This window comes from Rhineura floridana, chromosome 2 (assembly GCF_030035675.1).
Source record: "Rhineura floridana isolate rRhiFlo1 chromosome 2, rRhiFlo1.hap2, whole genome shotgun sequence".
Lineage (NCBI taxonomy): Eukaryota > Metazoa > Chordata > Lepidosauria > Squamata > Rhineuridae > Rhineura > Rhineura floridana.
The window spans coordinates 173,491,209-173,517,917 of record NC_084481.1 but is presented as its reverse complement, the minus strand read 5'-3'; the positions used below and the strand labels follow the sequence as shown (position 1 = coordinate 173,517,917).

The 26,709-nt window shown below is 41.0% G+C and overlaps 1 protein-coding gene across 1 annotated transcript in view; it reads left to right on the top strand.

The window, feature by feature from the left end:
* The window catches only part of RYR3 (ryanodine receptor 3), a 481,871-nt gene that overhangs the window by 38,171 nt on the left and 416,991 nt on the right, over positions 1-26,709 (top strand). The window contains exons 4-8 of the mRNA XM_061612803.1: positions 14,121-14,195; positions 15,286-15,364; positions 16,911-17,023; positions 17,653-17,752; positions 22,717-22,810. Of these exons, the coding sequence (XP_061468787.1) occupies positions 14,121-14,195; positions 15,286-15,364; positions 16,911-17,023; positions 17,653-17,752; positions 22,717-22,810 (461 nt within the window). The remainder of the gene's footprint in view (positions 1-14,120; positions 14,196-15,285; positions 15,365-16,910; positions 17,024-17,652; positions 17,753-22,716; positions 22,811-26,709) is intronic.

Below are 26,709 nucleotides of genomic sequence, written 5' to 3'. Positions count from 1 at the left end.
ATTTCCTATCCATTTTTATGGTTCTATCTTCAGCCATAAGGAATAAAAACATGCTCTTTTTTACATAAATACATGCATACCGGATATTGTGTCTCATAATCTGAACACGACCCTGCGGTAAACTAGAGTAAACAACCCCAGTTCTTTGTCAGGAGGTGTGTAAGTGCAACAGAGATATGTGCAGAGAGCTGTTCCCATCATTGCAGTGCATGGGCAAATATTACTATGTCCAACTCCCCTATGTGTACATCAGAGTTCCCATGTGTGGCAGCGCATGGAGCCTGTGTGTCCATAGATCAGAGTGTTTAGTCCTAGGTACCTCTGAGAAATGACTAAATGTAATTATGCACATGAATGAAAGATTTTTGCTAAGATAGCTGTAGTCTACTTGTAATAAGATAATCGCTGGCACCTATCCTGGAATAAAATAGTTTACACATAACACATAGATGCCTCAGATTAAACCAGAGTTAAAATCAAACTATGGTTTAATGAGAAGGAGCAGGATCATGGAGCATATGATGGGCATATGAGCATCCTGGGCTCTTGGTTTATTTTTCTTCAAACAAACCAAAAGAAGTAAGCAAGGTTTTGTTCTTGGTTTACAGCTCATGCTTTGTATGGGGAATCCTAGTCTGAATTTGGATGTCACGAGATGCCAGATTCTGGATTGTTTCTTGATGGTGCAGCACTAGTGGAGAAGATATGCCATGCAGACTTTAAATTAGTGTGCACAAGTGCAATGCTTGTTTACATTAAACCATACTTTGTTTTTAACTATGGTTTGATGCGATGTGCAAACTGGGTCATTGAACGTTGGTTGAAATAATTGTCTAAAGTCCTTTGATATGAGGGCTGCAACAAATTAAAACACCAAATGTGTCTCCTCACTTCCGTCTGCGCTGCCTGATGAGCTGGCCTATCAGTTATATAAGCTGTTCTGTTATTTCTCATGCTGTTGCTTTTGTTCCCTCTGCAAAAGCTGTTTGATATTTCCCTACATTTATTTATATATTTAATCATGGAATAAATTTTTATGCATTTTCCTGTAAACAGAGCATAAAGAAACTCTTGACTATTGGAGCAACATGGAAAGAAACTGTAATTATGCAAATCAGCTTTCCTACAGCCAAATGTTTCTACAGTTTCCCCCTTACTGGGCATCTAGTAAGGCACCTGTCAAAATCAATGCTAGGGAAAAGTGGAATTGTGATGTACAAGACCTGTATTAGAACACAAGGATTCTCAGAAGTAGAAAATAGTATGCATAAATATAAATGCTGGCAGCCGTTTTCTTTTTGAATAAATGTTAAATTATTCCAAACTTGCTTCATTATTAAAAGGGGACCCTTTTTTGACTAGGAATTTTCATGCTTCTCTGGGCTTATTATTATTTAAATATACTTTTAGTATTTTCCTCTTTCTTTCAGCAGTAACATAAAAGTAGTGCATTAATTTGCCAGAAACTGTGGAATAACAAGTAGACCATAAGGGTTTCTTTAGGCAGGAAAGCCCAGAGGGAATTATTTTTAAACAGGAAGGTGGAAGTTGAGTGATGGTAGCCTATTTGGGTTTTATACTATTTACTTATGATGGGAAATAGAAATTGTTTCTGTGTGCTGACCAACTATCCAGAATAAAAGTATCCTATTTTAAAGGACTTTTTAATCCACCCCCCTTGTCATACTGTGCCTCATATTAGATTTGCCAATGCTAAATCCCTCCATTATTACACTTGCTAATTTTGCCCTTCATTCCTATTTGATGATGAGATGCTTGAAGGATGGCCCCCATACAGAGAAGCTTGATTTGACCAAACTCAAAGGTTGATGGTTTGTGATTGTGTGATAACACTTGGCTTTTTATGTGGTAATTCTTTCCAGATGACTGACACTCTAGTTGGAGGGAAAGTCTGTGTCTCACAGTATAGAATTGGTTGAATCCACCACAAGATGTGAAGCAAGTAATGTTTAAATAAATGTAAACCAAATTCCATAATTTGGGGGCCACCACTGAGAAGGCCCTCTCCCTTGTTGCCAGCCTCACAGCTTCCCTCCCAGTAGGCACCCGGAAGAGGACCTTTGATCTTGAACGTAGTGTTCGGGTGGGTTTGTATCGGGAGAGACATTTCATCAGGTATTGTGGTCCCAAGCTGTGTAAGGCTTTATAGGTAAAAACCAGCACCTTGAATTGAGTTCGGAAACATACAGGCAGCCTATGCAAGCGGGCCAGAATCGGTTTTATATGTTCGGACCGTCTGGTCCCTGTTACCAATCTGGCCGCTGCATTTTGCACAAGCTGCTGTTTCCGAACCGTCTTCAAAGGCAGTCTTCAAAGGCAGCCCCACATAGAGTGCATTTTCAATCAGATGTCCATATAATAGGAAGATCTGGCACATCTCCTTGTGATGGACAAGTGCTGAATTTTCCACATCAGAATTGCCAAGGCTGGGCAGGCTGAAACCACCCACCCACCCACCCACACACACACACACACACACACACACGGTAGGTGGGAATGAGCAGATTCTTGTGTGCACAAAGGGTATGTAACTGCTGTTTTGTATGAAGATCTTTGGACTGGGTCTAGTACCTGATGAGTGTGTGTCTGGCATGTGTATGAACTTCTGCTTTTATTATTGTAAATAAGAGTCCTGGTCAGCATAATGAATTTATACACTTAATTGTCAAAAAAAGAAACTAGTCTGAGACTGTTGATTAATACTAGGTTCACCACTGGTGAGCAAAAAAAGAGAGAGAGAAAGAGAAAGAGTTCACCTGAGGGCCATCTTTGTAAGGAAAGCTACAAGGAAGAACAACAGTAAATGTGCCAGCTAAAGTATCGCAATGGGTTTTCATGGTAAATGCAAGAGCAGCCAACTTACATGTTGACAACTTTCTTTGCTGCTGCAGAACTATGGCAGTGATCTACTATTCCCTGCAGCTCAAGTTTATATTTAGCATGCTGCATACTACTCAGTTTCTTGAAAGTATCATCTTTTGAAGATAATGAATGTTAAATAATATAGTGGACTCAATCCACCTGCGCAAACCCTATTGCAATAACACCTAGGTCTTACATGGCTGTTATTGTTTGGATGGGGTGCATGTGCAAAAGAACTTGCTGGTGGATTGTGCCCATCATTACTGCTTATTTCAATTGAAAATTAAACTACATTCCTTTACCACTTCAATATATATGTATTTGCCAAAATATTGTATTGAGTTTGTTTTATGTAACTGTTTTACACACACACACACACATTATTTGTGAGACTAATTTTTTCATTTACTATTTTGTTTTCAACTTTGCTAGCCTAGAGATCTCTCCGAATGGGTATGTTCTTCATTCATTTCTCTGATCTTCAGCCATTGCATGAAATTCATTCCATTTGTACTTGTGATAAATTAGACCTTTCGTTTCTCAGTGTTCTCAAGTTAATTCATTCTGTATGTTCATTGTTCCATATGGTTTTTGTTGTGGCCATAAAACCTCAGGTCTAATGATTAGCCATAAAATACCAGTCTTTGCTGAACTTTCTTTTGTGCTTTACAATCATTGCCATTTGAAACTATTAATAAAAGGTCCTTGACATTCTTAAGTATCTGAAAGCTTTTATATATTTATGTTTATATTTATATTTATAGTTGGTGTGCAGTGCAGTCCTAAACATGTTTACTAAGAAGTCAAGTCCACTTATTTCAATGGGATATACTCCATAGTAAGTGTGCATAGGACTGCAGCCTATATCTTTAAAATTTAGGATTGAAAATTTGGCATATAATATTTGAGGAAACTATGACCTCTTGTAATTATTTTGAAATGCAAGTGCTATTATGGAGCTACAAGTGGGACCTGCAAAAAACAAACAAACTTGCAGCATACCCTTGTGCCTGTTCAGCCATTTGCTCGATTTCTGTCAATAGTTAATACCTGATTTTGCTATTGGAGTGACAGCTGCACTGAAATTTAATGAGGGTTTTGCGTATTGTGTTGAAAATCTTTGCTTTAATTTTAACAAATATTGTGATAATACTCTTGAAGCACTGTGTGAACTCACAGAAGCTAGGGTGGAGGTCTAAACATCTAAATGTCAAGGAGGAAGGCTTCATTCATGAAGTTTCACACTTTGAGCTGAAAATCTCTGAGCATGTGCAGTATGCCATTTTCCTAAAAGTATAAAACTTCTGGCCAGCTGGGAACTCTCATCATTGTAGAGAGCTTTTCTTTCCCAGAGTCCTCCATTCGACAGCAAGAATCTGGCCATACAGAATACATATCCCCTCTCTCATCCATTCCTACTGCCATGTGAATATGCCAGAGGATTCAGTTCTACCAGGGAAAGACTTAATGATAGCAACTTTTAAAAATAAGAAATAATAGTTTCTGGTTGTTGTTGGTAGTTTAGACATTCTATAACTGTGTGATGTGAACAATTGTGTGGGTGGCTGAGTGATTTATATTGTTTCATGCCCCCCCACTCTCCAAGTTGGGAGAAATTCCAGGGGTGCAATTTGATCTTAGTTTCCTTCAGAAGGAGGTCACTGGAAGCTTATGGCATTTCATAATACTATTGTTTGTTTACAAATATACAGGTTGAGCATAGGTGGAAGCACAGCTTAAACACTTCAACAGACAACTCAAAACTCTACTGCACCTGCATCTGAACCCCAAAGAAAGATAACCTGCACCTCACAATGCTTTTTATAGAGCCCAAAAATTTGTCCCGGGTCCCCTCAATTCTGGCGCTGGGCTGATAATCCTATCCATAGAATATTAACAAAACATTTTATTATGAAGAATTCTGTTACGGGTTTGGGGGTTGAGATGGATGATTTCTATGAGTCCCCTTCCAGCCTCTGATTTGGAACCTTGCACCTGGAGGTGGGCTCTGCAGCGGAGAAACCTGCTCCTTTTCAGATGAGTCTCTTTTGTTAATCTAATAGAGTGGCTAGGTGGGTTAATAGGTCTATCAAGTGCCCATTAACTGGCGAAAGAACTAGGGAGATCCTATTGTTATTGAAACTCTTCAGGGAACCCCCTCCCCTTCCTGAGGCCAAGGAGAGGCTTTATGTTTTTCAGGCTTGTGAGTCTGAAGAAAGGCTGGGAACTAGAGGCAGGCAGAGAGGCTGGCATGGCTACCATGCCTTTAGGCTACCATGAGAGGCTAGAGGTAGAGAGGTAGAGAGGTAGAGAGGCTACCATGGCTTTAGGGTGCCTCCTGTAAGCCTGATGGAAAAAGAAAGATCTATTGGACTGCTAATGCAGTCCAAGTTCAAGGTCCTAGTTTTGGTGTACAAAGCCCTATACAACTTGGGACCAGGATACCTGAAAGACCGTCTTATCCCTCATATACCCAGTCGATCAGTGAGCTCTGCAGGTGAGGGCCTCCTGCAGATACCATCTTATCAGGAGGTCCATTCACCACAGCATAGGAAACGGACCTTTAGTGTGGCGGCACCTACCCTGTGGAATTCCCTCTCTCTGTTATCTTTTCGGCGCCTATTGAAGACCTTCCTCTGTCAACAAGCCTTTTAAGCTGAGACCTTATCCCAGTCTGCATCTGTGTTGGAATTGCTTTTTAATATGTTTTTTAAACCTTTTAAAAAACCAATATGTTTTTAACCTTCCCCCCCTTTTTAAGATGTCTTCAAAGCTTTTTTAAAAAAATGTTTTTAAATATGTTTTGTTTTAATCTATTTTAAAGTCTGTTTTTATGATGTTTGGGCATGTTTTTGGTGCTTTCGTTTGCCACCCTGGGCTCCTGCTGGGAGGAGGAGCGGATTGAAATCAAATAAATAAATATTTCATAAAGACACCACAGACTCCACTCACCTTCTTTCCAAGGAAACCAAACCCCTGGGTAAGCGTAGGGACCCCTGGAAATCTCTCACTGCTTGGAGATTGGGGTGGCATGCCACAATATTGACACAGCACAGTAGATTTCATACTGCATGGTTCTTTTGCATTTGCTGTTTTTTTCCTCTTGGAAATCACACACACAGTTTGAAGAACATCTCTTGGTCAGCAGGGCAATCAGCCTCTGTTTTTTGTGCAATACTAAATTATCACACAGTGTTAATTTTATCTTCCCAATCCACTGGGAAATTAGTTTACTTAAGAACTTAACCTTCCAAGGAGGCAGATGTTAGCATAAGTTCGAATGAAATTCTTTAAGAGGAAAAAAAAGCCAGGACCACAGCTTGCTCTCATTGTAGCTTGCAGATGACTGTTTTAATTACATTATAATAATTTTCTGTCCAATTTTTTAATTATTATTATTCATTGTGGCTTCCAGCTGTGTATTGGGGGGAAAATCCAAACTACTTCCTACTGTGAGTTGGGCTGCCAGAAAGTAAAAGTGTTTACCACAGCAAGGCAGTAAGGAAAACAGATTCTGAGACTAAGTACTTCTGAAGGAAGAGGTTCCGGGGCTTGAGCATGCCTGAAAGTCACAGTCTTCATTTTAAAATCTCTTAGCCCTAATCCCAGATGCACTGCAGCTGGTGGGTTTTTTTTTACAATATCTGGGGGAAGGACCCACTGTGCTTGTTCAAGCCAGGGATGGCTAACCTGTTATCCTCCAGATGTTGCTGAACTACAAGCCACATCAACCCCAGCCACATGACCAGTGGTCTGGGATGATGGGAGTAGTAGTTCAACAACATCTGGAGGGTCCCAGGTTCTCTATCCCTGCTCAAAGCCATGTTCTTTATTTTTGCTAGTGACCTGTGTGTGATGAAATAGGAGGGTAGATGGCTAGAGCACAGGTAGTGTAAATCTCTGTCTGAATCTGACCAAGCATGTGTGAGGTCACATTATCGTACCTACCATGTGGCAGTGGCGGCAGGGAAGAAAGCCTACTTCTCTGCTACCATTGCATCTGCAAGGAGATGCCCAACAGAGCTTTTCTGAGTGGTACATGGGCTCTTGTCATTGGGCCAAGAGAGCTTTGCTGTGACACCCTCGGAAGCCAACTACAACAACTTTGGGAGGCACTTTACGGACAAAATCTCTCAGATTCAGACCAAGTTGGAAGCCAGGGTTAGAACAAGTCCAATAGAGGTGTCCAGAACACTGTCTATTCCATCTGTATCAGTTTCGATTATTGCAGCCTGAGGTTGTGGACAGCCGACCACCTGCCCCCTTGACCCTTGCCCATCTTGGCTTCTTAGATCTAGCTGTGAGAGGTTGACTTGGTGGGTCCAGGGAGTGATTAATTCTTCACTGGAGCAGGGTGGAATATCAACTGCCTTGAAGGAGGTGATGGTGCATCCCCTTCTTAAGAACTCCTCCTCTGATGGAGAAGTATTAAACAACTATCGCCCAGCGGCAAATCTCTTTTTTGGGCAAGATGCTTGAGAAGGTAGTGACAGCCCAACGTTAGGCATGCTTAAAGAAAACTGAATATGTGGATCCATTTCACTCTGGCTTTAGGCCTGGTTGTGGTACTGAAACTGCCTTGCTCACCCTGGTTGGTGACATTTGTTAGAAAAGAGATGTGTGGAGTGCAACCCTGCTTGTTCTTCTTGACCTCTCAGTGACTTTTGATACTACTGACCATGGTATCCTTCTGGAGCGGCTCAGGGAGGTGTGGGCTAGGGGCATTGTATTTCAGTGGTTCCGCTCCTATCTCCAGGGACATTTCCAGAAAATAGTTATGGGAGGCTTTTGTCTGGCATCGTGGGAGCTTTCCTGTGGTGTTCTACAAGGATCTATTTTGTCCCCCATGATATTTAACATCGATATGAAGCCGATGGGAGCAGTCACCAGGAGTTTTGGAGTGAAGTGTCACCAATATGCTGTTCTAAAACAGTTGTAGTGGTTGCCAGTTGGTTTCCAGGCCCAATTCGAGGTGCCCAAGTTAGTGTTTAAAGCCCAACAACTTAGGTTCCAAATATCTCAAAGACTATCTCCTTCCCTACAGACCCTCTTGGGTGTTAAGATTGGCAGAAGGGGCCTATTGGTAGTTCCGCTACCCTCAGAAGTTTGGGATATAATGGCCAGGGAGAGAGCTTTCTCTGTGGCAGCCCCTAAGTTGTGGAATTCCCTCCTTACAGAGTTGCATCTGGCTTTATCCTAGCCTTTGGCTTCTGAGATGTATGTTTTCAGAACCCACTCTATTCTTGTGATTGAAATGTATTTTAATTTTTTTTAATATTGTGTTTTAGATTTTGTAATCTGCCCTGGGACCTATTGGTGAATAACAACTACAACAACAACAACAACAACTGTTGTTTGGGGGATGAGGTCTCAGACCCTTGGCCTCTCAATTGTGGAGTGCCACAGGGTTCTATCCTCTCCCCCATGCTATTCAACATCTATGTAAAACCGCTGGGGGCCATCATCAGGAGATTTAGGCTGCAGTGTCACCGATATGCGGATGACACTCAGCTCTATCTCTCGTTTAAGTCCTCACCAAGGTTGGCTGTAGATACCATGTCCAAGTGCCTGGAATCCGTTAGTGAATGGATGGGAAGGAATAGGCTGAAACTAAACCCTGATAAGACCGAGGTATTGCTCGTCGGAGATAAGAATAAGTTGGGAGATATAGACCTGGTACTTAATGGAGTAAAATTACCCCTGAAAGACCAGGTCCGCAGCCTCGGGGTCATTCTCGACTCCCAACTGTCCATGGAGGCCCAGGTTTTGGCAGTGAGCCAGGCAGCTTGGTATCAACTTCATCTGATACAGAAGCTGCGGCCCTACCTTCCTGTCCACCTGCTCCCATGAGTGGTACATGCCCTGGTCTCCTCTCGCTTAGACTACTGTAATGCGCTCTACGTGGGGCTGCCCTTAAAGACGATCCAGAAATTACAGCTGATACACAATGCGGCAGCTCGTTTAATTGGGAACTGTTGTCGCTGTGATCACATCACACCAGTGTTAATAGATCTACACTGGTTACCAGTTGTTTACCGGGCCCAATTCAAGGTGCTGGTACTGACCTTTAAAGCCCTATACGGTTTCGCCCCAGTTTATCTTAAGGAGCGCCTCCAGCATCACCAATTAGGCCGCCTAACTAGATCAGCCACACAAGACCTTCTCTCGATTCCCCCAGCTGAAAAAGCTAGGCTGGTGCGAACCAGAGAGAGGGCATTTTCAATTGTGGCTCCCACCCTCTGGAACTCCCTTCCTTTCGATCTCCGCCATGCCCCCTCCTTGATAGGCTTTTGCCGAGCCTTAAAAACCTGGCTGTTCAGACAGGCCTATGGCACTTCTGGGGAGGGTTAGGTTTTTTTATGTTGCTGACCACTTGAAAGAGTGGTGTTTTTAATGGTTGAGTATGTTTTTATCGGTTTTATATTGTATTTTATTGGAAATGTACGTCGCCTAGAGTGGCCGTTAATTCGGCCAGATAGGCGACTAACAAATAAATTATTATTATTATTATTATTATTATTATTATTATTCACCATCATCATCCAGGGCTGAGCCCTGACATTTAAAATGAGTTCTGGGGCTCAGTCTCAGTAAGTCTTAAATATTAGACAGGCACCATCTCTGTTGTCTTTTCAGCACCTATTGAAGTCCTTCTTCTTTCAACAAGCCTTTTAAGTTGAAACCTTATCCCAGTCTGTGTCTGTGTTGGAATTGCTTTTTAATATGTTTTTAAACCCCCCTTTTTTAAGCTGTCTTCAAAGCTGTTTAAAAATGTTTTTAAAGATGTTTTGTTTTAATGTATTTTAAAGTCTGTTTTTATGATGTTTTAAAGTGTTTTAGTACTTTTGTTTGCTGTCCTGGGCTCCTGCTGGGAGGAAGGACGGGATATAAATCAAATAATAAATAAATAAATAAATATTTGTAACTACCTTGACATCCTTGGAGGAAAGGTGAGATATAAATAATAATAATAATAATAAACTGATTGATGTGCAAAATAATACCGTCTTAATGCTGCTGTTCTTAAGGGTCAGTCAATCAACATTTGGGATGGCTTAATATACTATGAACACAGGAAGAACCAGACATATAAGCAGCTTGCACATCTGCTATTCCTGCTTCCACTGTGAAAGAGGAATTCGTGCATCTGCCTACCCACCCCCCAGTCAGGAACTAAATGTTGTTACAGATGCAAAGCTAAGCTCACTGAAAATGACAGCTCTGTTTCACCTGGATATTAATAGGTACAAGCTAGTTGCTTTAATACAAATTTAGCCAAATGGCAGCTCTGTATCTTTCTCCTGTCTCTTCTGTATAATGTCTATCAACATGTGATAGGATGCCATGATAGCATGCTGTGCGTGGTTTAAGCTTGAGGCATTATGATGCATTGTAAATGTTGTGTTGTGTTGATGTAAAATAAAAAAGAAATAATTGAAAAAATTCATACACCACTTTCACATCAGTGTTGAGCACCGATTTGCTAAACACCTAGAAGAAGACACATGCAAAAATAAGATCTGTATTGATGTTTTTCTTCAGTCAGCAGTGGGGTTTCCTGTTCCCCTTAGTTGCCACTTGTGGAGACTGAGAAAACTGGCAGCACAATGATGTCCTGTTGCATCTTGATTATCCCTAGACAAATTATGGGGGTAACAAAAGACACAAGGCTGTTCTTTTTGTCAGCAGTCGCATAGCTACTGTAATGTCTTAATTCTAGCCAGAGATGAATGGATATCGGTTGCACAACTCACCATAATGAGATGTGTGAGTTCCTTTTGCCTGTTTCTCCAGGAACATGGATGCAAACATCTCCCGTACATCTACTCTCAACATTTCCCATAAAATGTAAAACTTCCCTGGCCCTTGTATTCCTTTTGAATGCTGTCGTCAGGCCTCTTCAACCTTGCTGTGTTTCAGTCCTAGTCAAATAATCATTTGTAATTTCTGGAAGAGACAGAGGGGAAATGCTGTGTGGTTGCCTAGCAATTGCAGAGTATACCTTTCAACCATTTGGGGTGACTCATCCTGACTCACAGGCAGACTGCAATAGAAGAGTTAATGCAGAGAAAATAAGATGCAGCTTGCAGAAGCATGTACTTTGTTCCTGTAAGACATATCCTGCCTGATGCCTTCTTTGCTCAGTTCTCACAAATGAGGAAGACTCACACATCTTATTATGGTGAATTGTGCAACTGATATCCATGTAAGGGGTGAGCTCATTCATCTCAGGCTAGAATTTTAAAAAATAAAATAAACCTCTGAGTAAGAAGCAGAGTTGTGCTGAGCAGCCTTGCACTCTGACATTTGACCCATTCTTCAACGGGTGGTGTGTTAGCTGTCTTAGCAAACAACATTCTTGCTGCTGTTAATATATATAAAAAACTAATTCTTTATGTTCTGATACCACCAAGCTTTCCACATAAGTCAATAAAAGTGAATGTTTTTCTGTGAAAGTTATTCTGAGGAGGGCAATATATGGTTGTATCTCCCTTGCATCTTGCAAGTAGATTGGCAACTTGGGTCAGCATGATTGCCTTGCTGTCAGTTGCATAAATGAACTCAGAGGGACACATCATAAAATCTCCCGTGAAGCAATATAAACTAGCTTTCAATTCACCGTGTCGCTTGACATGAACAACAGAATATCAGAGATCTGGCCTCCACGTTTACAGCATGTGGATTAGGAAGATGTAATAAGAACAAATCACTGTGTGGGTTGTTGATGTGTTTTTCATTTAATCAGCAAGTGTCTCCAGTGGAAATCTTATAGCAATGAGTTGTAGGAATTACTCTGTCTTTAGATAGCCAGCTGGATTGGTAATCTTGGCAGGGAAATCTAATAACATTTTAAAAAATGTCATTAATGTTTGTGAACTCCCCAAGTCTTGTTTAGCCCTAGCCAAGATTTTTTATTCATATCATGTAAAAAAAATGCCAGCACATTTGTCTTATGAAATACTGAAGTTCTCCAACCTTGGGATCTATTTGTAAACAGATTAGTTCTTTTACATATTTCCAGCAGTGTGCTCTGTAGATCAGAGTGAAATAATCTTAATGGTGACTTGAGTACAAAGCAAAAAAAGGTGTAAACAACTTATCCATCTGCTGCCTAAAAGCACCTATTCCAACATTCTTACAAGTGGTGTCACCATGCTGTATTTTACTAACCATGTACTTCCATAAGATGTGTATTGTGATACATGAATCAGTATCGAGTTAAAGACAACTGCATAGTTAACTGCAAGTTAAAGGAGTAAAATCTCCTTTTTTTCATCAATCTTTGTGAGTGAGTGCATGTCCTCATATAGGCAGCTCTAGTTTATGATGGTAAACAACAAACAAAAGATACCTTTGCAAGTAAAGTTGTAGTGATTAAAATATATTTCGCAAATCCTAATTCCATCAGCAACATATTGGTCATCTTCAGTGACAATTTGGAAGTACATTCTTATAATCTATTTTGTTTTATTTTTAATGCTTCTGGAAAGTTTATAAGAAAGGTAAGGAATATCTATATACATTTATGTTCAGAAGTTATTATTGCAGAAAACGTTTTCAGATATCCAAATATAAACTAGAACTGGTGCTGATGTAGCAAGAGGAAGAGCTGGGGAAGAGGGAGTGCACGAGAGCCATAGCCTATTGGTAGAGCACATGGTTTGCATGCAAAAGATCCAGCTCCTGGCATCTGCAGGTGGGCTGGGAAAGCTCCGTGTCTGAAACCAGGAGAGCGTCTGCCAGTTGCTGTAGACAATACTAAGCTAGATGGACCAATGGTCTGACTTGGTATAAAGTAGTTTCCCATGCTGCACAATCCCACAGTGTGCTTAACCTTTGTAGGTCTTGAAATGTAGCTTTTAGCAGCTTGACAAAGGCACCCTACTTCCTGTACTACCATGGCAGCTTGCAAGTATAATAAATGGCTGGCTAGGTATCTACTGTGTTGCAGTGCCATTACTGCAGGTGATCAGATGGGTGCTACTGCAATTCTAGTTTACCAACGGGTGTTGCTGCAGAAGGGTGCTACTGCAATTCCTAGTTTAACAACAATCAGGTGACATAATGCGCCAATGGGGACCCATCTAGTTATTCATACGTTGGTTACATTCATATTGTGCCTTTCTTTCCTCATGGAACTCAAGGCAATATAAGTAGCATTCCATAGCGATTACCCTTGACTGGACTCAGACTTGAACTTCAGTGAGGTTGCTGCACCATGTATCTTCAGACTATGTACTGCTGGATCTGGCCTTCCTCCTCAGTCTGAGTGTCACAGACTTTCTTTCTCCTTTTTTGCTACAGTAGCAAACATCAGCTCTGCCCATTCAATAATCATGGATAAGAGACAGGAACCAATACATCTTTCTGTGCGGTCCCCTATTAGTTCTAATAGTATTTCTATATTAGAAAGCATGCCATACACTTCTCATGGCCATTTCAGAATGCAAGTGGAACATTTCATTGTTACATGCTGTTATATGTTGAAAGGTGCCTTGCACATGGAGACCTTCTTTCTGAGACATAACACTAGAATTTGTGGACATCCAATGAAGGTTGTGCCCACCAACCTGGATGGTTTCAAAAGAGGATTAGACAAATGCATGGAGGATAAGGCTATCAATGGCGATTAGCCACAGTAGCTGTGTTCTATCTCCTCTGTTAGATGCAGTATGCCTCTGAATGCCAGTTGCTGAGGATCACAAGCTGGGAGAGGGCTGTGGTACTTAGGCCCTGCTTTTGGGCTTCCCATAGGCATCTGGTTGGTCACTTGGAGAAGAGGATGCTGGACTAAATTGGCAGACTCTCCTTATGTTCTTATGACTTGCTAGCTTTCTACAGGTAGGGTTTTAATTCATGCTGGAGAATTCAGTGTGCAATCCCCCACCTGCATTTTGAACTTGTGTTCTCTGCAAAGAACTGTACAAAATACTTTTCTAGATCAGCCCCTTCTCAGATTAATTTGAAGTGTTTTGATTTAATTGGGTTGGCTGAAAGGCAATTACTGAACACTGATTGTATTCTGTAGGCATTTGCCATTTTTCACAATGAAATTATGCAAATATGAATGTATGTTTTGGTGTCACTGTGAGTGTGCACAACCTAACCTGAATCTCTCTGTCTAATCTTGTTTTTGTAGCTTAATGAAAACTGTCCATTATTTCTTGCTGTTAGAGTTAATTGTTGTATGGTTCCAATCCTTGTGAGCACTTAGATTTCTTCCTAATTTTCTACAGGCAGCTCAAGGAGGTGGGCATAGAACACTGCTATATGGCCATGCTATACTGCTTCGTCATTCATTCAGTGGAATGGTAAGCTGTTTATTGACTATGAGCCAAGGGCCTATCACTATGGGGGTGAGAGGGTGCTGCCCATGGCTTGCCTTTTTGGGATGAACAGAAGTGCCTTAGTGAGTGCCTTGTTCCACATTTCCTTGCGTGCTTCAGTCATATTTTCTCTCGATTCCTGGGCAAGAAAATGACTTTGGGTGCATGCATACCACAGATTTAACCTTTAGGGATTGTAATCTTGTGAAGGTGGTAGGGGCCTCTTAACAGACAAGTCTTTCAATAAACCTAAAATGTCCAACATTATTTAGTGTAATCTCAAATAACAGGTGGTTTATATTTGTGGTGTGGATGCAGCCTTTGGCTGTCCTGCTATCTCCCTATCCTTGTGTGAATATATTCCCACCTCCCACTGCCACCAGCAGCAATCACCTTTGCCAAAGATACTGCCACGTGGCAAGGTAAGGGCAATGTTACTGTGATTAGAGAACTAGGTGCAATCCCAACCCTTGTTTGCCCTGTGTCTCTCTCTTTTCCTGCCGTCTATTATCCAGGCCACCTCCAGGGGTGGCAAATGAGGAGTGGGTATTATTCTGGATAACTAGGCTCAGCCCAGTCCACTGTCAGCACATCTATTGGTGATGCTATACATAACAAGTCGCTCTGGTTTCACAGCAACAATGTGTGCTATATAGTGTTTGCAATCATCATTCGCTTATGAAAACCTTTTTATAGAAGAAGCTGTTCCATAAAATTGTAGCCTCAGTACTAATTTTCGCTATTGTCTTGTAAGATTATTTCTTGTCCTATAATGCTGCTATTATTTCAAAAAGAATGGAATAATAAAAAAGTCAAGATCTTAAATTCTCTTTGAAGTCAATCATCTCAGTCCAGTGATCACTAATAAGCACAGAAACTCTTAATGGCTTGATAGATTCCTGTTTATTTCAGCACAGAAGGAATCTGATGCATATCAAAGAAATGTGCAAAAAGATGAGGTTCCTCTGTTGTGCACATCTGAATGTACAAAAGCCAGGCAGAAGATGATCTCATGACATATTTGAAATGTATTGATTTCAATGGTCCTGATAAATTCAGCATGATTGTTTTCCAGTATTTGACATGTTTGACTACATCAAGATCTCAAACTGATAAACTTGCATTTGATGTGGGGCTACAAGAGAATGCAGCAGGTATGTATGCCCTGGAAGTCCTGTCCCCCTAATCTCTGATATAATCTCAGATTATTTATTTTTCAGCAGGCCTGCAAAATTTGTGAAACACCAAAGAAAGTACAGCCCACCAGTCATTTATGGTAGCAGGGCTCATACAACTCTTGATTTTGCTGCCTATCTAGAACTGTAAAAACACAGGATTTGTTTAGCACTGTGGCAAGCCACAGTATGTGTCTGGTTCCATTCAACATGGTGAGTCACAAATAGTGCAGGCCTGCTCTGTGCTCAGTGACTCACACTTATTAAGTACACTTCTGTAACAAGATATTGAACTGTAGTTGTGGAAATAAAGAAAAAAATTAGGTGAGCATAAAGGGAAAAATCACTTTCATTAGGTACTGTTGCATACAGAAAAAACATTAGAGAAAACAAAAGCATACTGTGCATGAAAGTGTAATTATAATAATTTTAAATATGTGTCACCCCCATGCAGCAAAAACATTCAATCATATGGAGAGTTCAGCCCTAAATACAGTTGCTCAGCTCTTGTAGGATATGCATTGATTTCAGTGGCTTGCAATTATGTTTCAGATTGACAATATAGATCCAATTCAGCCAGTCACCCTAAATAGAGTGTCCATGTGATAAGAATCCTCTGTGTGGCTGTAGCAGCTATCAGTTCTGATATTTACTTATAGCCAGCCCTCCCTCAGCACTGCTACCCATCGATTCTCCTTCTTTCTGTCTCATACATTTTGTGGCAGTGCCCAGCTGCTTATCGTAGTAGGAATAGAATAGTAGGAGACAGGAACAAAAAAGTTGTTGTGCTCTTCGCTATAGAGTCTTGTTGATCGCATCCCGGTAGCTGGGAACCATGTCCTTACCACCTCTGCGCAATCAAAGCAGCTCTAACCCCCCCCCCTGAATAGTACAGAGCAACAAGCAACTGGGAAGAGGTGGTACCCTGCTCTCTTTTTTCTCCCACTGTCAAATGCTTGGCACTGCTATGGGAGCAAACCAGTTCTGAGGCCACTGAAGGAAATATAATTTTCTTAAGGATCCTATCAAGAATGCTGACTTGGTGGTTGTGGCAGGAAGGCAGGGGAAGAAAGCACTGGACCTTATCATGTTGCTGATTGGGGTGGAATGGGGACCAAATCAATTTAGATTGGCTTGAATTAGACTATGTCTTGGTTTAGCAGACTTCAGACTTTTTTATATATATAAAGTGATGGGAAAATGCATAGGAAAGTGTAGGATAACAATTACGCAATTCAGTGTTGGATAACCTCCCCATAAACTTCATGCAAAATCACGATGAATGCCCAATAAGCGGTCTTCTGGTAGTGACCCACCTTTATGAGAAATTAAATTCTGTGCTATAGGAATCAGAGTTTTGTCCCTTGTTTTTGTAAATATCCTATGACTGGTCATAGGATATAACCAGTCATTTCCCTTGACTATGAATATCCTATAATTTATGACAAATATCATAAAATGATCTGAGGAGAGTCTATTGTTTAGAGCATGTTAGAACTAACGTAAGTACTTATGCACACTGTAGGTGAAGCATGCTGGTGGACCATACATCCTGCTTCTAAACAAAGGTCTGAAGGAGAAAAGGTACGAATTGGAGATGACCTTATCCTGGTTAGTGTGTCCTCTGAAAGGTATCTGGTAAGTATCTAGGAATCCTAATGATGGCTTGGTCAGTGTCAGTTGCGTCCCACATTTTTTCCAGTTGTGAACTGCAGGAACAATGGTTTCCTGTCCATGTAATTCCATATAACTGCCGTCAAGATTCTTTCTCCTACAATAAACCTTATTTGCAATATTCCCAATTCATCTCCTAGTACATTTGAAGAAGTGTGCTGGAAGAATGGGTAGTGGAGGTGGGCTGATGGGGCATGAGGTGGGATTGTGAAGTAGCCAAGCTTAGCTTCTGCTAAAAGGAATTGGTAAAGAAAATTAGTAGCAATTGTTAATTCAAGAAAGCAAAAGGTTCCAGTAATGAAGGAAAAAGAGTGAGAAAGTGGCTAGAAAGAAAAACAAATACAAGACTCCTGTTCAGGCCAATCACAACAATTTTTATATCTCTTTAAAAAGACACAAACTTCAGCATGAAGAAAGAAGTGGAATGTTACCTACTTAGTGTTATTTTATTCCAAAAAAAGTAACTATTTAATATTTTTAATAAGAATAATTTATGACAAGTCTATGTATTTCTGTCTTCTTTGAGAAATTAATATTGTATTTCAAAAATTGTTTTCATTATGCTCTCTGTGAACATTGTCTTTCTTTTTCAGCATCTTTCTGTAGCATACGGAAACATACAAGTGGATGCTTCCTTTATGCAAACACTGTGGAATGTGCATCCCACTTGTTCAGGAAGTAGCATTGAAGAAGGTATGTTTGTGCTGCTAGTTAAAATGTCTATAATTTGTAACTTTGCATAATTTTCTTAGCTAAAAATATAATTGTTCTTAAAATTCTAATACCATTGGGAAAATGGTGCCCATGGATCCCTAGGTAATTCCTGTGCTGGCATAGTGCTTTTGTCCTCTTGGATCTTTTGTTTCCTGAAGCAACGGGGACTGTGAATGCATATTCTATTTACTAACTCAGGGTTTTATAAATCTTGTGTACCTGTTATACACAAACAAGTATTTTCACAAAAGGGTCCCATTTTGTGAAAATGTTTGTCAGAATTTTAAAAGATCACACATAGAGACTTTTGGTGATGGGCATTGTTCATTTATGCTTACTGTGAAACTGTTCATTTTCTGATTCCTAATAATTTGTGGTCCCTGACTGACCTGTGTAGAAAATTTTGCCCTCACCCTAAATGGGTTTTGTGTGCTCTTAGTGACATCAGCAAATAGTGAAATCTGATTGGCTACATAGAATCTGATGTTATCATAGCCAAGATGTGATCCCTGATTAGCTATTGAGCTACAGAACCTTTGGCTTCCTTATCTCTGCTGAAGAAATGCGGAGAACTGAATTTAATATTGGCAAAATGAGAAACTGAGAGAACCAAAACTGACAGATCCTTCCATCTCTATCAACTGCTTTAATTTCCAAGTGGGAGAGAAGTGATCTTTTCTTCTGGCTGTTCCTTCTGAACCTGTTCTGACTGGGAGAGCTGAAAAGAAGGCCAATTTGCATTTTTTTTAAAAAAAATATTCAGTATTCTTTAGTATTCAATATAGTATTCGCATAATAAACACATTTTGTATGCATTTGATGAATGTACAGATTTTTGCAACAATTTATCCTAATGCATTTTTATGTTATTTTCACTTATATATTCATTTTTATGCACACTTTCCCCATTTATATGCATTTTTGTAAACATTGTTTGGTTGGAGAAGTGCATTGCAAAATTCAGATAAGCAAAAATGTTGAAGGATGGATGGGTGTTTCAGTTCTCATATTGTTTCAGAATGTGTGAATTTGATAGATTTGGCTTTAAATGCAAACCAAATTGAATTTCTCACCCATCCCTAGTGGTCAGAGACATAGGGATCCCCATTAACCCCTAGCTATGTGCCACTTGCCACCTAAGTTCTGCAGTTTCATTAAACCTTTGGATGAAATGAATGTTTCAAACATATTTTTTTCTCTGTATGTGAGATCTTGGATTTCCTGGATGATAGCATTGCAAGAATGCTTTCAAAGCTCTTTGTTTTCAGGATTTTAATAGCGCTAGACATTGTGGATATTTATGTGTTCCAGTTTTCCATCCTACTTCTCTGAGCCATTTTTAACACCAGTAAATATAAACTGGGTTTTGTGTGTGTGTGAATTTGCTGCACATCTGGGTAACCACTGACTAGTGATTGGGGGAAAGGTGTGTGGGTGGTGCACAATGGTTTTTGGCACTTTGAATGTCAGCATCTGACATTTAAATAATACTTTTGAAATCAATGAATGAAAATAGAGGGGAGGAATGAAATGTGAAATAAATGCTAGCAGGTATCACAGAACATATCATAACTCAAGCAACAAGTCTTTAATAATGTCATAATTATGAGCAGTACAGAGATTTAAGAAGCCATCAGTCACATCCTGGTAGCACAAAAAAAAAACCCAACCAACCCATCCAGTACCTTTTTATCATAATGTGGCATGACTGCAATTGAGAGTTCTTGAGGGCAGCCTCTTTTACAGCATTTCTATGTTGGCTTGAAAGAAGCATCATAAATATACTTAGGAAGGAAGGAAATCAAGAAATGTACAAGAAACTAGACAGGAAGCGATCAAATTCCCTGACTGCTATCAAATGTCTTCCATTCATTTAAATGGTGTACGTGTGTGTAGGAGAAATTCCAAATAGAACATATCCATTTAAAAATACTCTAGTATTACGTCTTATACAATCACTCAAAGTATTCCTCAACTCCATTTTATCCATTTGACATTTTTTCTCCATCCACGTAGAAGGGTTTTTTTAAAATTACATCAGCCTGTCCACATCATAGTATTGCCCATCATAGCAACAACTGAGCAACAGTCAGGTCTTCTCATGAGATGGAACTTTTCTAATGGACCCAACATAGTTATTTGTGCTTACTGTCTGCTTTGGATAGCCTTAGCTAATTTTTCAGCAGAGCTGGTAAGGGTTGATGGGAGCTATAGTCCAAAATATTTGGAGAGCACCAGACTGGCAAAGGCTGGCTTTGAGAAACAGCCATAACTAGGAGTCAGAAGGAGCTGCTATGAAAACAATGAATTTTTGGCAGCTCAGAAACCCTTGTTGGTTGATTTATGTAGCACTGGGCTTGAATTCAGAATTATTTGAACTATTTTTGTTGGCACCATTATATGCAGGTGCCTAATACCTAGATTACTATTTTCTATATAATGTTTGTCTTTAAATAAAAATTTGATGGCTATTCAGAAGGTGAGTTTAGGATTCAGTATTCAGCAGATGAATTCACATTGAGATGTTTATGCATAATTCCCCTACTTTTTCTTCTTTTTCTGAGTGATAAAGTACCTTCATTTGATCTCTCTGTCTTAAATGGATTAGCAAGTTGCCTTCCATTAAAATGTAAATCGGTAGAACAGCCAAGTTAGTTACTCTTTCCCAATCAAATGCTACAGCTGTGCAATACTGATTTTTATGCAGATGATTCCTTTTGTGAAGGGGGGAATGACTTTATTTATGAATCATGCCTCCATTCACTCATTTCAATAATTTGGATAATTTAATACTGTGGTATACTGATGTGGTTTTTTTCTGCAGAGTTGGTATTCTACATTAAAAGTCATTCTAGATGTTTTAGTTTTCACTAATCTGACACACTTTAGTCTTTTTTTTTAAAGGGAAGTTTGTCTTCCATTTTACTCTCTAGCCCCAATCAAGAACCCAACAAACTCATGGCTTGAAGAAGGCTTGTTACAAGCAAACCATAACTAGTTGCTGAGGTGTCAGCAGTATGTTGATAATACCCAGCTCTATTTCTTTGTAACATCTGAATTGGGAGAGGCCTGGACCACTGCCTGAACTCAGTGGTGGGTTGGACGTAGGCGCTGTGGGTTGGTGGTTCTGAGTTTGGATAATTGGTCAGTTGCCTGCTTTGGATGGGGTCATACTCCCTCTGAAAGAGCAGGTATGTAATCTGGGTGTGCTCCTGGATCCATCTTTGTTGCTAGAGGCCCAGGTGCCCTCAGTGGCTAAGAGTGCCTTTTACCAACTTTGGCTGGTAAGACAGCTGCGGCCATTTCTGGACCGGGATAGCCTCACCATTGTTATCTTCGCACTGGTAACCTCCAGGCTGGATTACTGTAATGCCCCGTATGTGGGGCTGCCCTTGAGGTTGGTTCGGAAGCTGCAGCTGATACAAAATGAGATGGCACAACTGCTCACTGGGGCAGGGTATCGCCAACATATCACCCTGATGCTGAAAGAATTGCACTGGCTACCTTTTAGCTACTGGGCTAAGTTCAAGGTTCTGGTTTTGGTGTACAAAGCCCTATACAGCTTGAGACCAGAATACTTGAAAGAACATCTTACTCCTTATATACTCAGTTGATTGCTATGCTCTGCAGGTGAGGGCCTCCTGCAGATACCATCTTATCAGGAGGTCTGTTACGCACAACATAGGAAACGGTCCTTTAGTGTGGCAGCACCTACCCTGTGGAATTCCCTCCCTTTAAACATTAGATAGGTGCCATCTCTGCTATCTTTTTGACACCTGCTGAAGACCTTCCTCTTTCAACCAGCCTTTTAAGTAGAGACCTTATCCCAGTCTGCATCTGTGTTAGAATTGCTTTTTAATACGTTTAAAAAACTTTTTTAAAAAAGATGTTTTTAAAGCTTTTTTTTTTTTAAAGATTGTTTTAAAGATGTTTTAATATGTTTTTAAGGATGTTTTGTTGTAATATATTTTAATGTGGTTTTTATGATGTTTTAGAGTGTTTTTAGTACTTTGGTTTGCCGCCCTGGGCTCCTACTGGGAGGAAGGGCAGGATATAAATCTAATAAATAAAAAAATTATAAATAAACCACAGTTTATCCAATTTGGATTATTATTATTATTTTATCTTCATCAGCAACATTTAATTACCCGTCCTTCATCCAAAGGTCCCAGGGCAAGTTACAACAGGTTTAAAATACAGCATTAAAACAATTAAAAACAACCTAAAATCACAAAATAGGGTGGATCCTAAAAATATACATCTCAGGTGTCAAAGGTCAGGATAAAGAGATGCATCTTCAGCAATTGTCTAAAACAGTACAGTGAAGTTGCAAGATGCATCTTGGTGGGGAGGGAGTTCCATAACTTAGGGGACGCCAGAAAGAATGCCCCCTCTGGCCATGCCCCAAGATTCTGAGGGTAGTGGAATTACCAATAGGGTTCCCTCTGCTGATCTCAACACCTGAGAGAGTCTGAAGAGAAGGAGGTGGTCTTTCAGATATTTGTGACCTAAATCGTTTAGGGCTTTAAACACTAATGTGAGCACCTTAAATTGGGCCTGGAAATGAACTGGCAACCAATGCAACTGTTTTAAAACAGTTTATATGAGATCTAAAATAATTTGGCTGCTGCATTTTGGACCAGTTGAAGTTTCCAAGTCATTTTCAAGGGCAGTCTGATTAGAGCACATTGCAATGATTCAGTCTGGAAGTTACCAGAGCATAGAGTACTGTGGCCAAGTCATCTCTATCCAGAAAGTGCTGAAGCTGTTGAACCAGGCAGAGCTGGAAAAAGGCACTCCTAGGTGCTGAGGCTACCTGAGCCTCCAGACAAGGTTGGATCCAGGAGTACCCCCAAGGGATTAAGGAGACTGTTGTTTGGTCTACATTTTTAAATGAACTTAACTAATTCCCTAAATTAAAGAGGAATATTCTTCTTTTTCAGGATACCTACTTGGTGGGCATGTGTTACGTTTATTTCATGGTCATGATGAGTGTTTGACTATCCCATCTGCAGAACAGAATGATTCGCCACACAAGTGAGTTATGGCGTATATTTTACACACTTTCTGTTCTAAATTTCACAATGTTTTGTTGCTGAAAATCTCAAAGAGCCTTCATATTTAAAGAGAGAGAGTGAGAGTACTTGTTTGGGAACACTCCAGAATGTCTAATGTTTTTACCCAGTGCATGGAAAATACACCAGACTCTCACGGCAGTTATATTGATGCAGTACTATTCAGGTTGGATATAGAGAAGAAAAAAGAATCCTAATAGTGTTACAGACATATTTACAATCCACTGGAAAGAACACCTGGTGGATGCAAACACACACTGGTAAGTGCCTATGGTAAGCTGTATTTAGGGGCAGTGAGGGCAGCAAAAAAATCAATACTTTGCTGCCACTATCAAATCATCACTCTCCCGCCCAGCGGAGCTCTTCAGAATTGTTCGGGGACTATTACATGCTGGCCCCAAGGACATTGTAGAACCATCTGAGGCCCACTGTAATGAATTTGCTAGGCACTCCCAGGATAAAATCTTTAGCATCTGCCAGGACTTAGACTCCAGTGTTATAGCAGGTGGATCAAGTGGGGTATCCAGAGCACAACCTTGTCCTGATTTCTTGGATGAGTTTCAGTTGGTACAGCTTGAGGACATTGACAAAGTGCTTGGACAGGTTCGTGCAACCACTTCTTTACTGGATCCTTGCCCTTCTTGGCTAATAAAAGCTAGCAGGGATGGAACAGCCAGATGGGCCAGGGAAGTGATTAATGCCTCTCTGCGAGAGGGGGTGGTCCCTGGCTGCCTGAAAGAGGCAGTAGTGGACCACTCCTGAAGAGGCCCTCCCTGGACCCAGAAAATCTTAATAACTATAGGCCAGTGGCAAATGTTCCATTCCTGGGCAAGGTCCTTGAACGAGTGGTGGCGGGCCAGCTCCAGACACTCTTGGATGAGACCGATTATCTGGATCCATTTCAGTTGGGTTTCAGGCCCGGTTTTGGCATGGAAACAGCCTTGGTTGCCCTGTATGATGACCTCTGTCGGGAGACAGGGGGAGTGTGACTCTGTTGATTCTCTCTCAGCGGCTTTTGATACCATCGACCATGGTATCCTTCTGGGGTGACTGGCTGAGTTGGGAGTGGGAGGGACTGCATGGCAGTGGTTCCGCTCCTACTTTTTTTTAAATAATGATATTTGTTATTTATTTTTTGTAAATTGTATTGCCTTCATTTATGTATTTTTATTCTTGTGCCTATTTTTTTGTAAGCTGCCTTGAGGGCCTTTGGCCAAAAGGCAGGGTAGAAATAAATTTTATAATAATAATAATAATTGGTGGGTCGGCTCCAGAAGCTGGTGCTTGGGGAACATTGCTCGGCCCCCGTAGATTCTCCAGCATGGGTTCCACATAGGTCAGTTCTGTCCCCCATGCTGTTCAACAAACCGTTGGGTTCGGTCATCCAGAATTTTGGAGTACGTTGCCATCAGTATGCTGATGACACGCAGCTCTATTTCTCCTTTTCATCCTCTTCAGGTGAGGCTGTCAATGTGCTGAACCAGTGCCTGGCTGCGACAATGGACTGGATGAGGGCTATTAAACTGAGGCTCAATCCAGACAAGACTGAGATGCTGTCAGTGGGTGGTTCTTCTGATCAGATGGTGGATATGTCCAACCTGTCCTGGATGGGGTCGTACTCCCCCTGAAGGAGCAGGTTCATAGCTTGGGGGTTCTCCTAGAACCACCTCTGTCACTTGAGGCTCAGGTAGCCTCGGTGGCACGGAGTGCCTTCTACCAACTTCGGTTGGTGGCCCAGCTACGCCCCTATCTGGACAGAGATAACCTGGCTTCAGTTGTCCATGCTCTGGTAACCTCCAAGTTACTGCAATGCACTCTATGTGGGGCTGCCTTTGAAGACAGTTCGGAAACTGCAGCTTGTGCAAAATGCAGCAGCCCGATTGGTAACAGGGACCAGACGGTCTGAACATATAAAACCGATTCTGGCCTGCTTGCACTGGCTGCCTGTATGTTTCCGAGCTCGATTCAAGGTGCTGGTTTTTACCTATAAAGCCTTACACGGCTTGGGACCACAATACCTGATGGAACGCCTCTCCCGATACGAACCCACCTGTACACTATGCTCAACATCAAAGGCCCTCCTCTGGGTGCCTACTCCGAGGGAAGCTGTGAGGCTGGCAACAAGGGAGAGGGCCTTTTCAGTGGTGGCCCCCAAATTATGGAATGATCTCTCTGATGAGGTGCGCCTGGTGTCAACACTGTTATCTTTTCAGCACCAGGTCAAGACTTTCCTCTTCTCCCAGGCATTTTTTTTAACAGCATTTGAATAGCATGTGTTTTAACTTGCCTATCGTTTTTTATGGGTTTAAATTTTTTTACTTGTTTTTAATGTTTTTAATTGTTGTAAACCGCCCAGAGAGCTTCGGCTATGAGGCGGTATATAAATGCAATAAATAAATAAATAAATAATGTGCTGTGATTTTGTCCAGGTGTAAGTAGTGTTATGAAACACAAAATGATGCACATCCCAAACAATTTATTCAGCAGTAAATTCCATATTTTGTTCTATCTCTAGACAGTCATCACTGCTATTGTATCTGTGCCAGGGCTTTTACCAGACCAGGATAGTTAGAAAGGTAGAGAAAATGGAGCCATTCTGCCATCGTGCCCCTCAGTCTGGTACTTTTAGGACTATTGAGATGCATGTACCTGGTTCTAGTAAGAAGTAAGAAGGATTGGCAAGCTGAGAGGCAGGTGGAGTAAAATCTTAACAACTTTGTTTTACTCTACTTGCTATACATTGCATATCACTGTTGTAACTTCTGTCACCTACACTGGCACTGCTCTTCAACCTTGGGTTCTCAGATGTTGTTGGACTACAACTCCCATCAACCCCAGCCAGCTTAGGCAATGGCGAAGGATATGGGAGGAGAGAGAGGTCAAAGAGGAGGAGAGAGGGGTGGCGCGGGCTTGAATAAGTTCCTGGCGCTCCGCCCCCTCATGCAATCCATCACGCATCCACATTATGTGCGATGCGCGATGCTGCCCTCCTCCAAAATGGTGGCTGCGCTTTCACCCCCTAGGCGCAATTGCGCTCCCCCTGCCCAGGCTACACATGGGTGAGGGGAGTGGGATATGGGAGTTGTAGACCAACAACAACTGGGAACCCAGGGTTGAAGAACAGTGATCTACAGCGGGCATTAGTATCAGGTTGTATGTGTGCTTAGGTTATATTTATTAGATAGTATCCCTGTATCCTGATAAACTTAATTACATGTTGCTAAGTCCAATAAGATCACTTTGCAACCATAACTGCAAAATATTTTTTTTCTTACTTGAGGCAAAAGATACCCCAAAGCAGTTGTAGCTCAAAATTCTGCTTTTAGCAGAATTATATATGGTAAAGTGGTCAGATACACATCAAAATAGCATTATAGGACTTCTCTTCTCCAGGCTAAACATGCCCAGTTCTCTCAGTCCCTGCTCCTAGGGCTTTGTTTCCAGTCCCCTGATCATCTTTGTTGCCCTCCTCTGAACCCATTCCAGTTTGTCTGCATCCTTCTTGAAGTGCGGAGACCAGAACTGGACACAGTACTCAAGATGAGGCCTAACCAGTGCTGAATAGAGGGGAACTAGTACTTCATGCGATTTGGAAACTATGCTTCTGTTAATGCAGCCTAATACAACATTTGCCTTTTTTGCAGCCACATCACACTGTTGGCTCATATTCAGCTTGTGATCAACGTCAATTCCAAGATCCTTCCCACATGTCGTACTGCTGAGCCAAGTATCTCCCATCTTATAACTGCGCATTTGGTTTCTTGTTCCTAAGTGTAGAACTTTGCATTTATCCCTGTTGAATTGCATTCTGTTGTCTTCAGCCCAATGCTCCAGCCTATCAAGGTGTCTTTTAATTTTGTT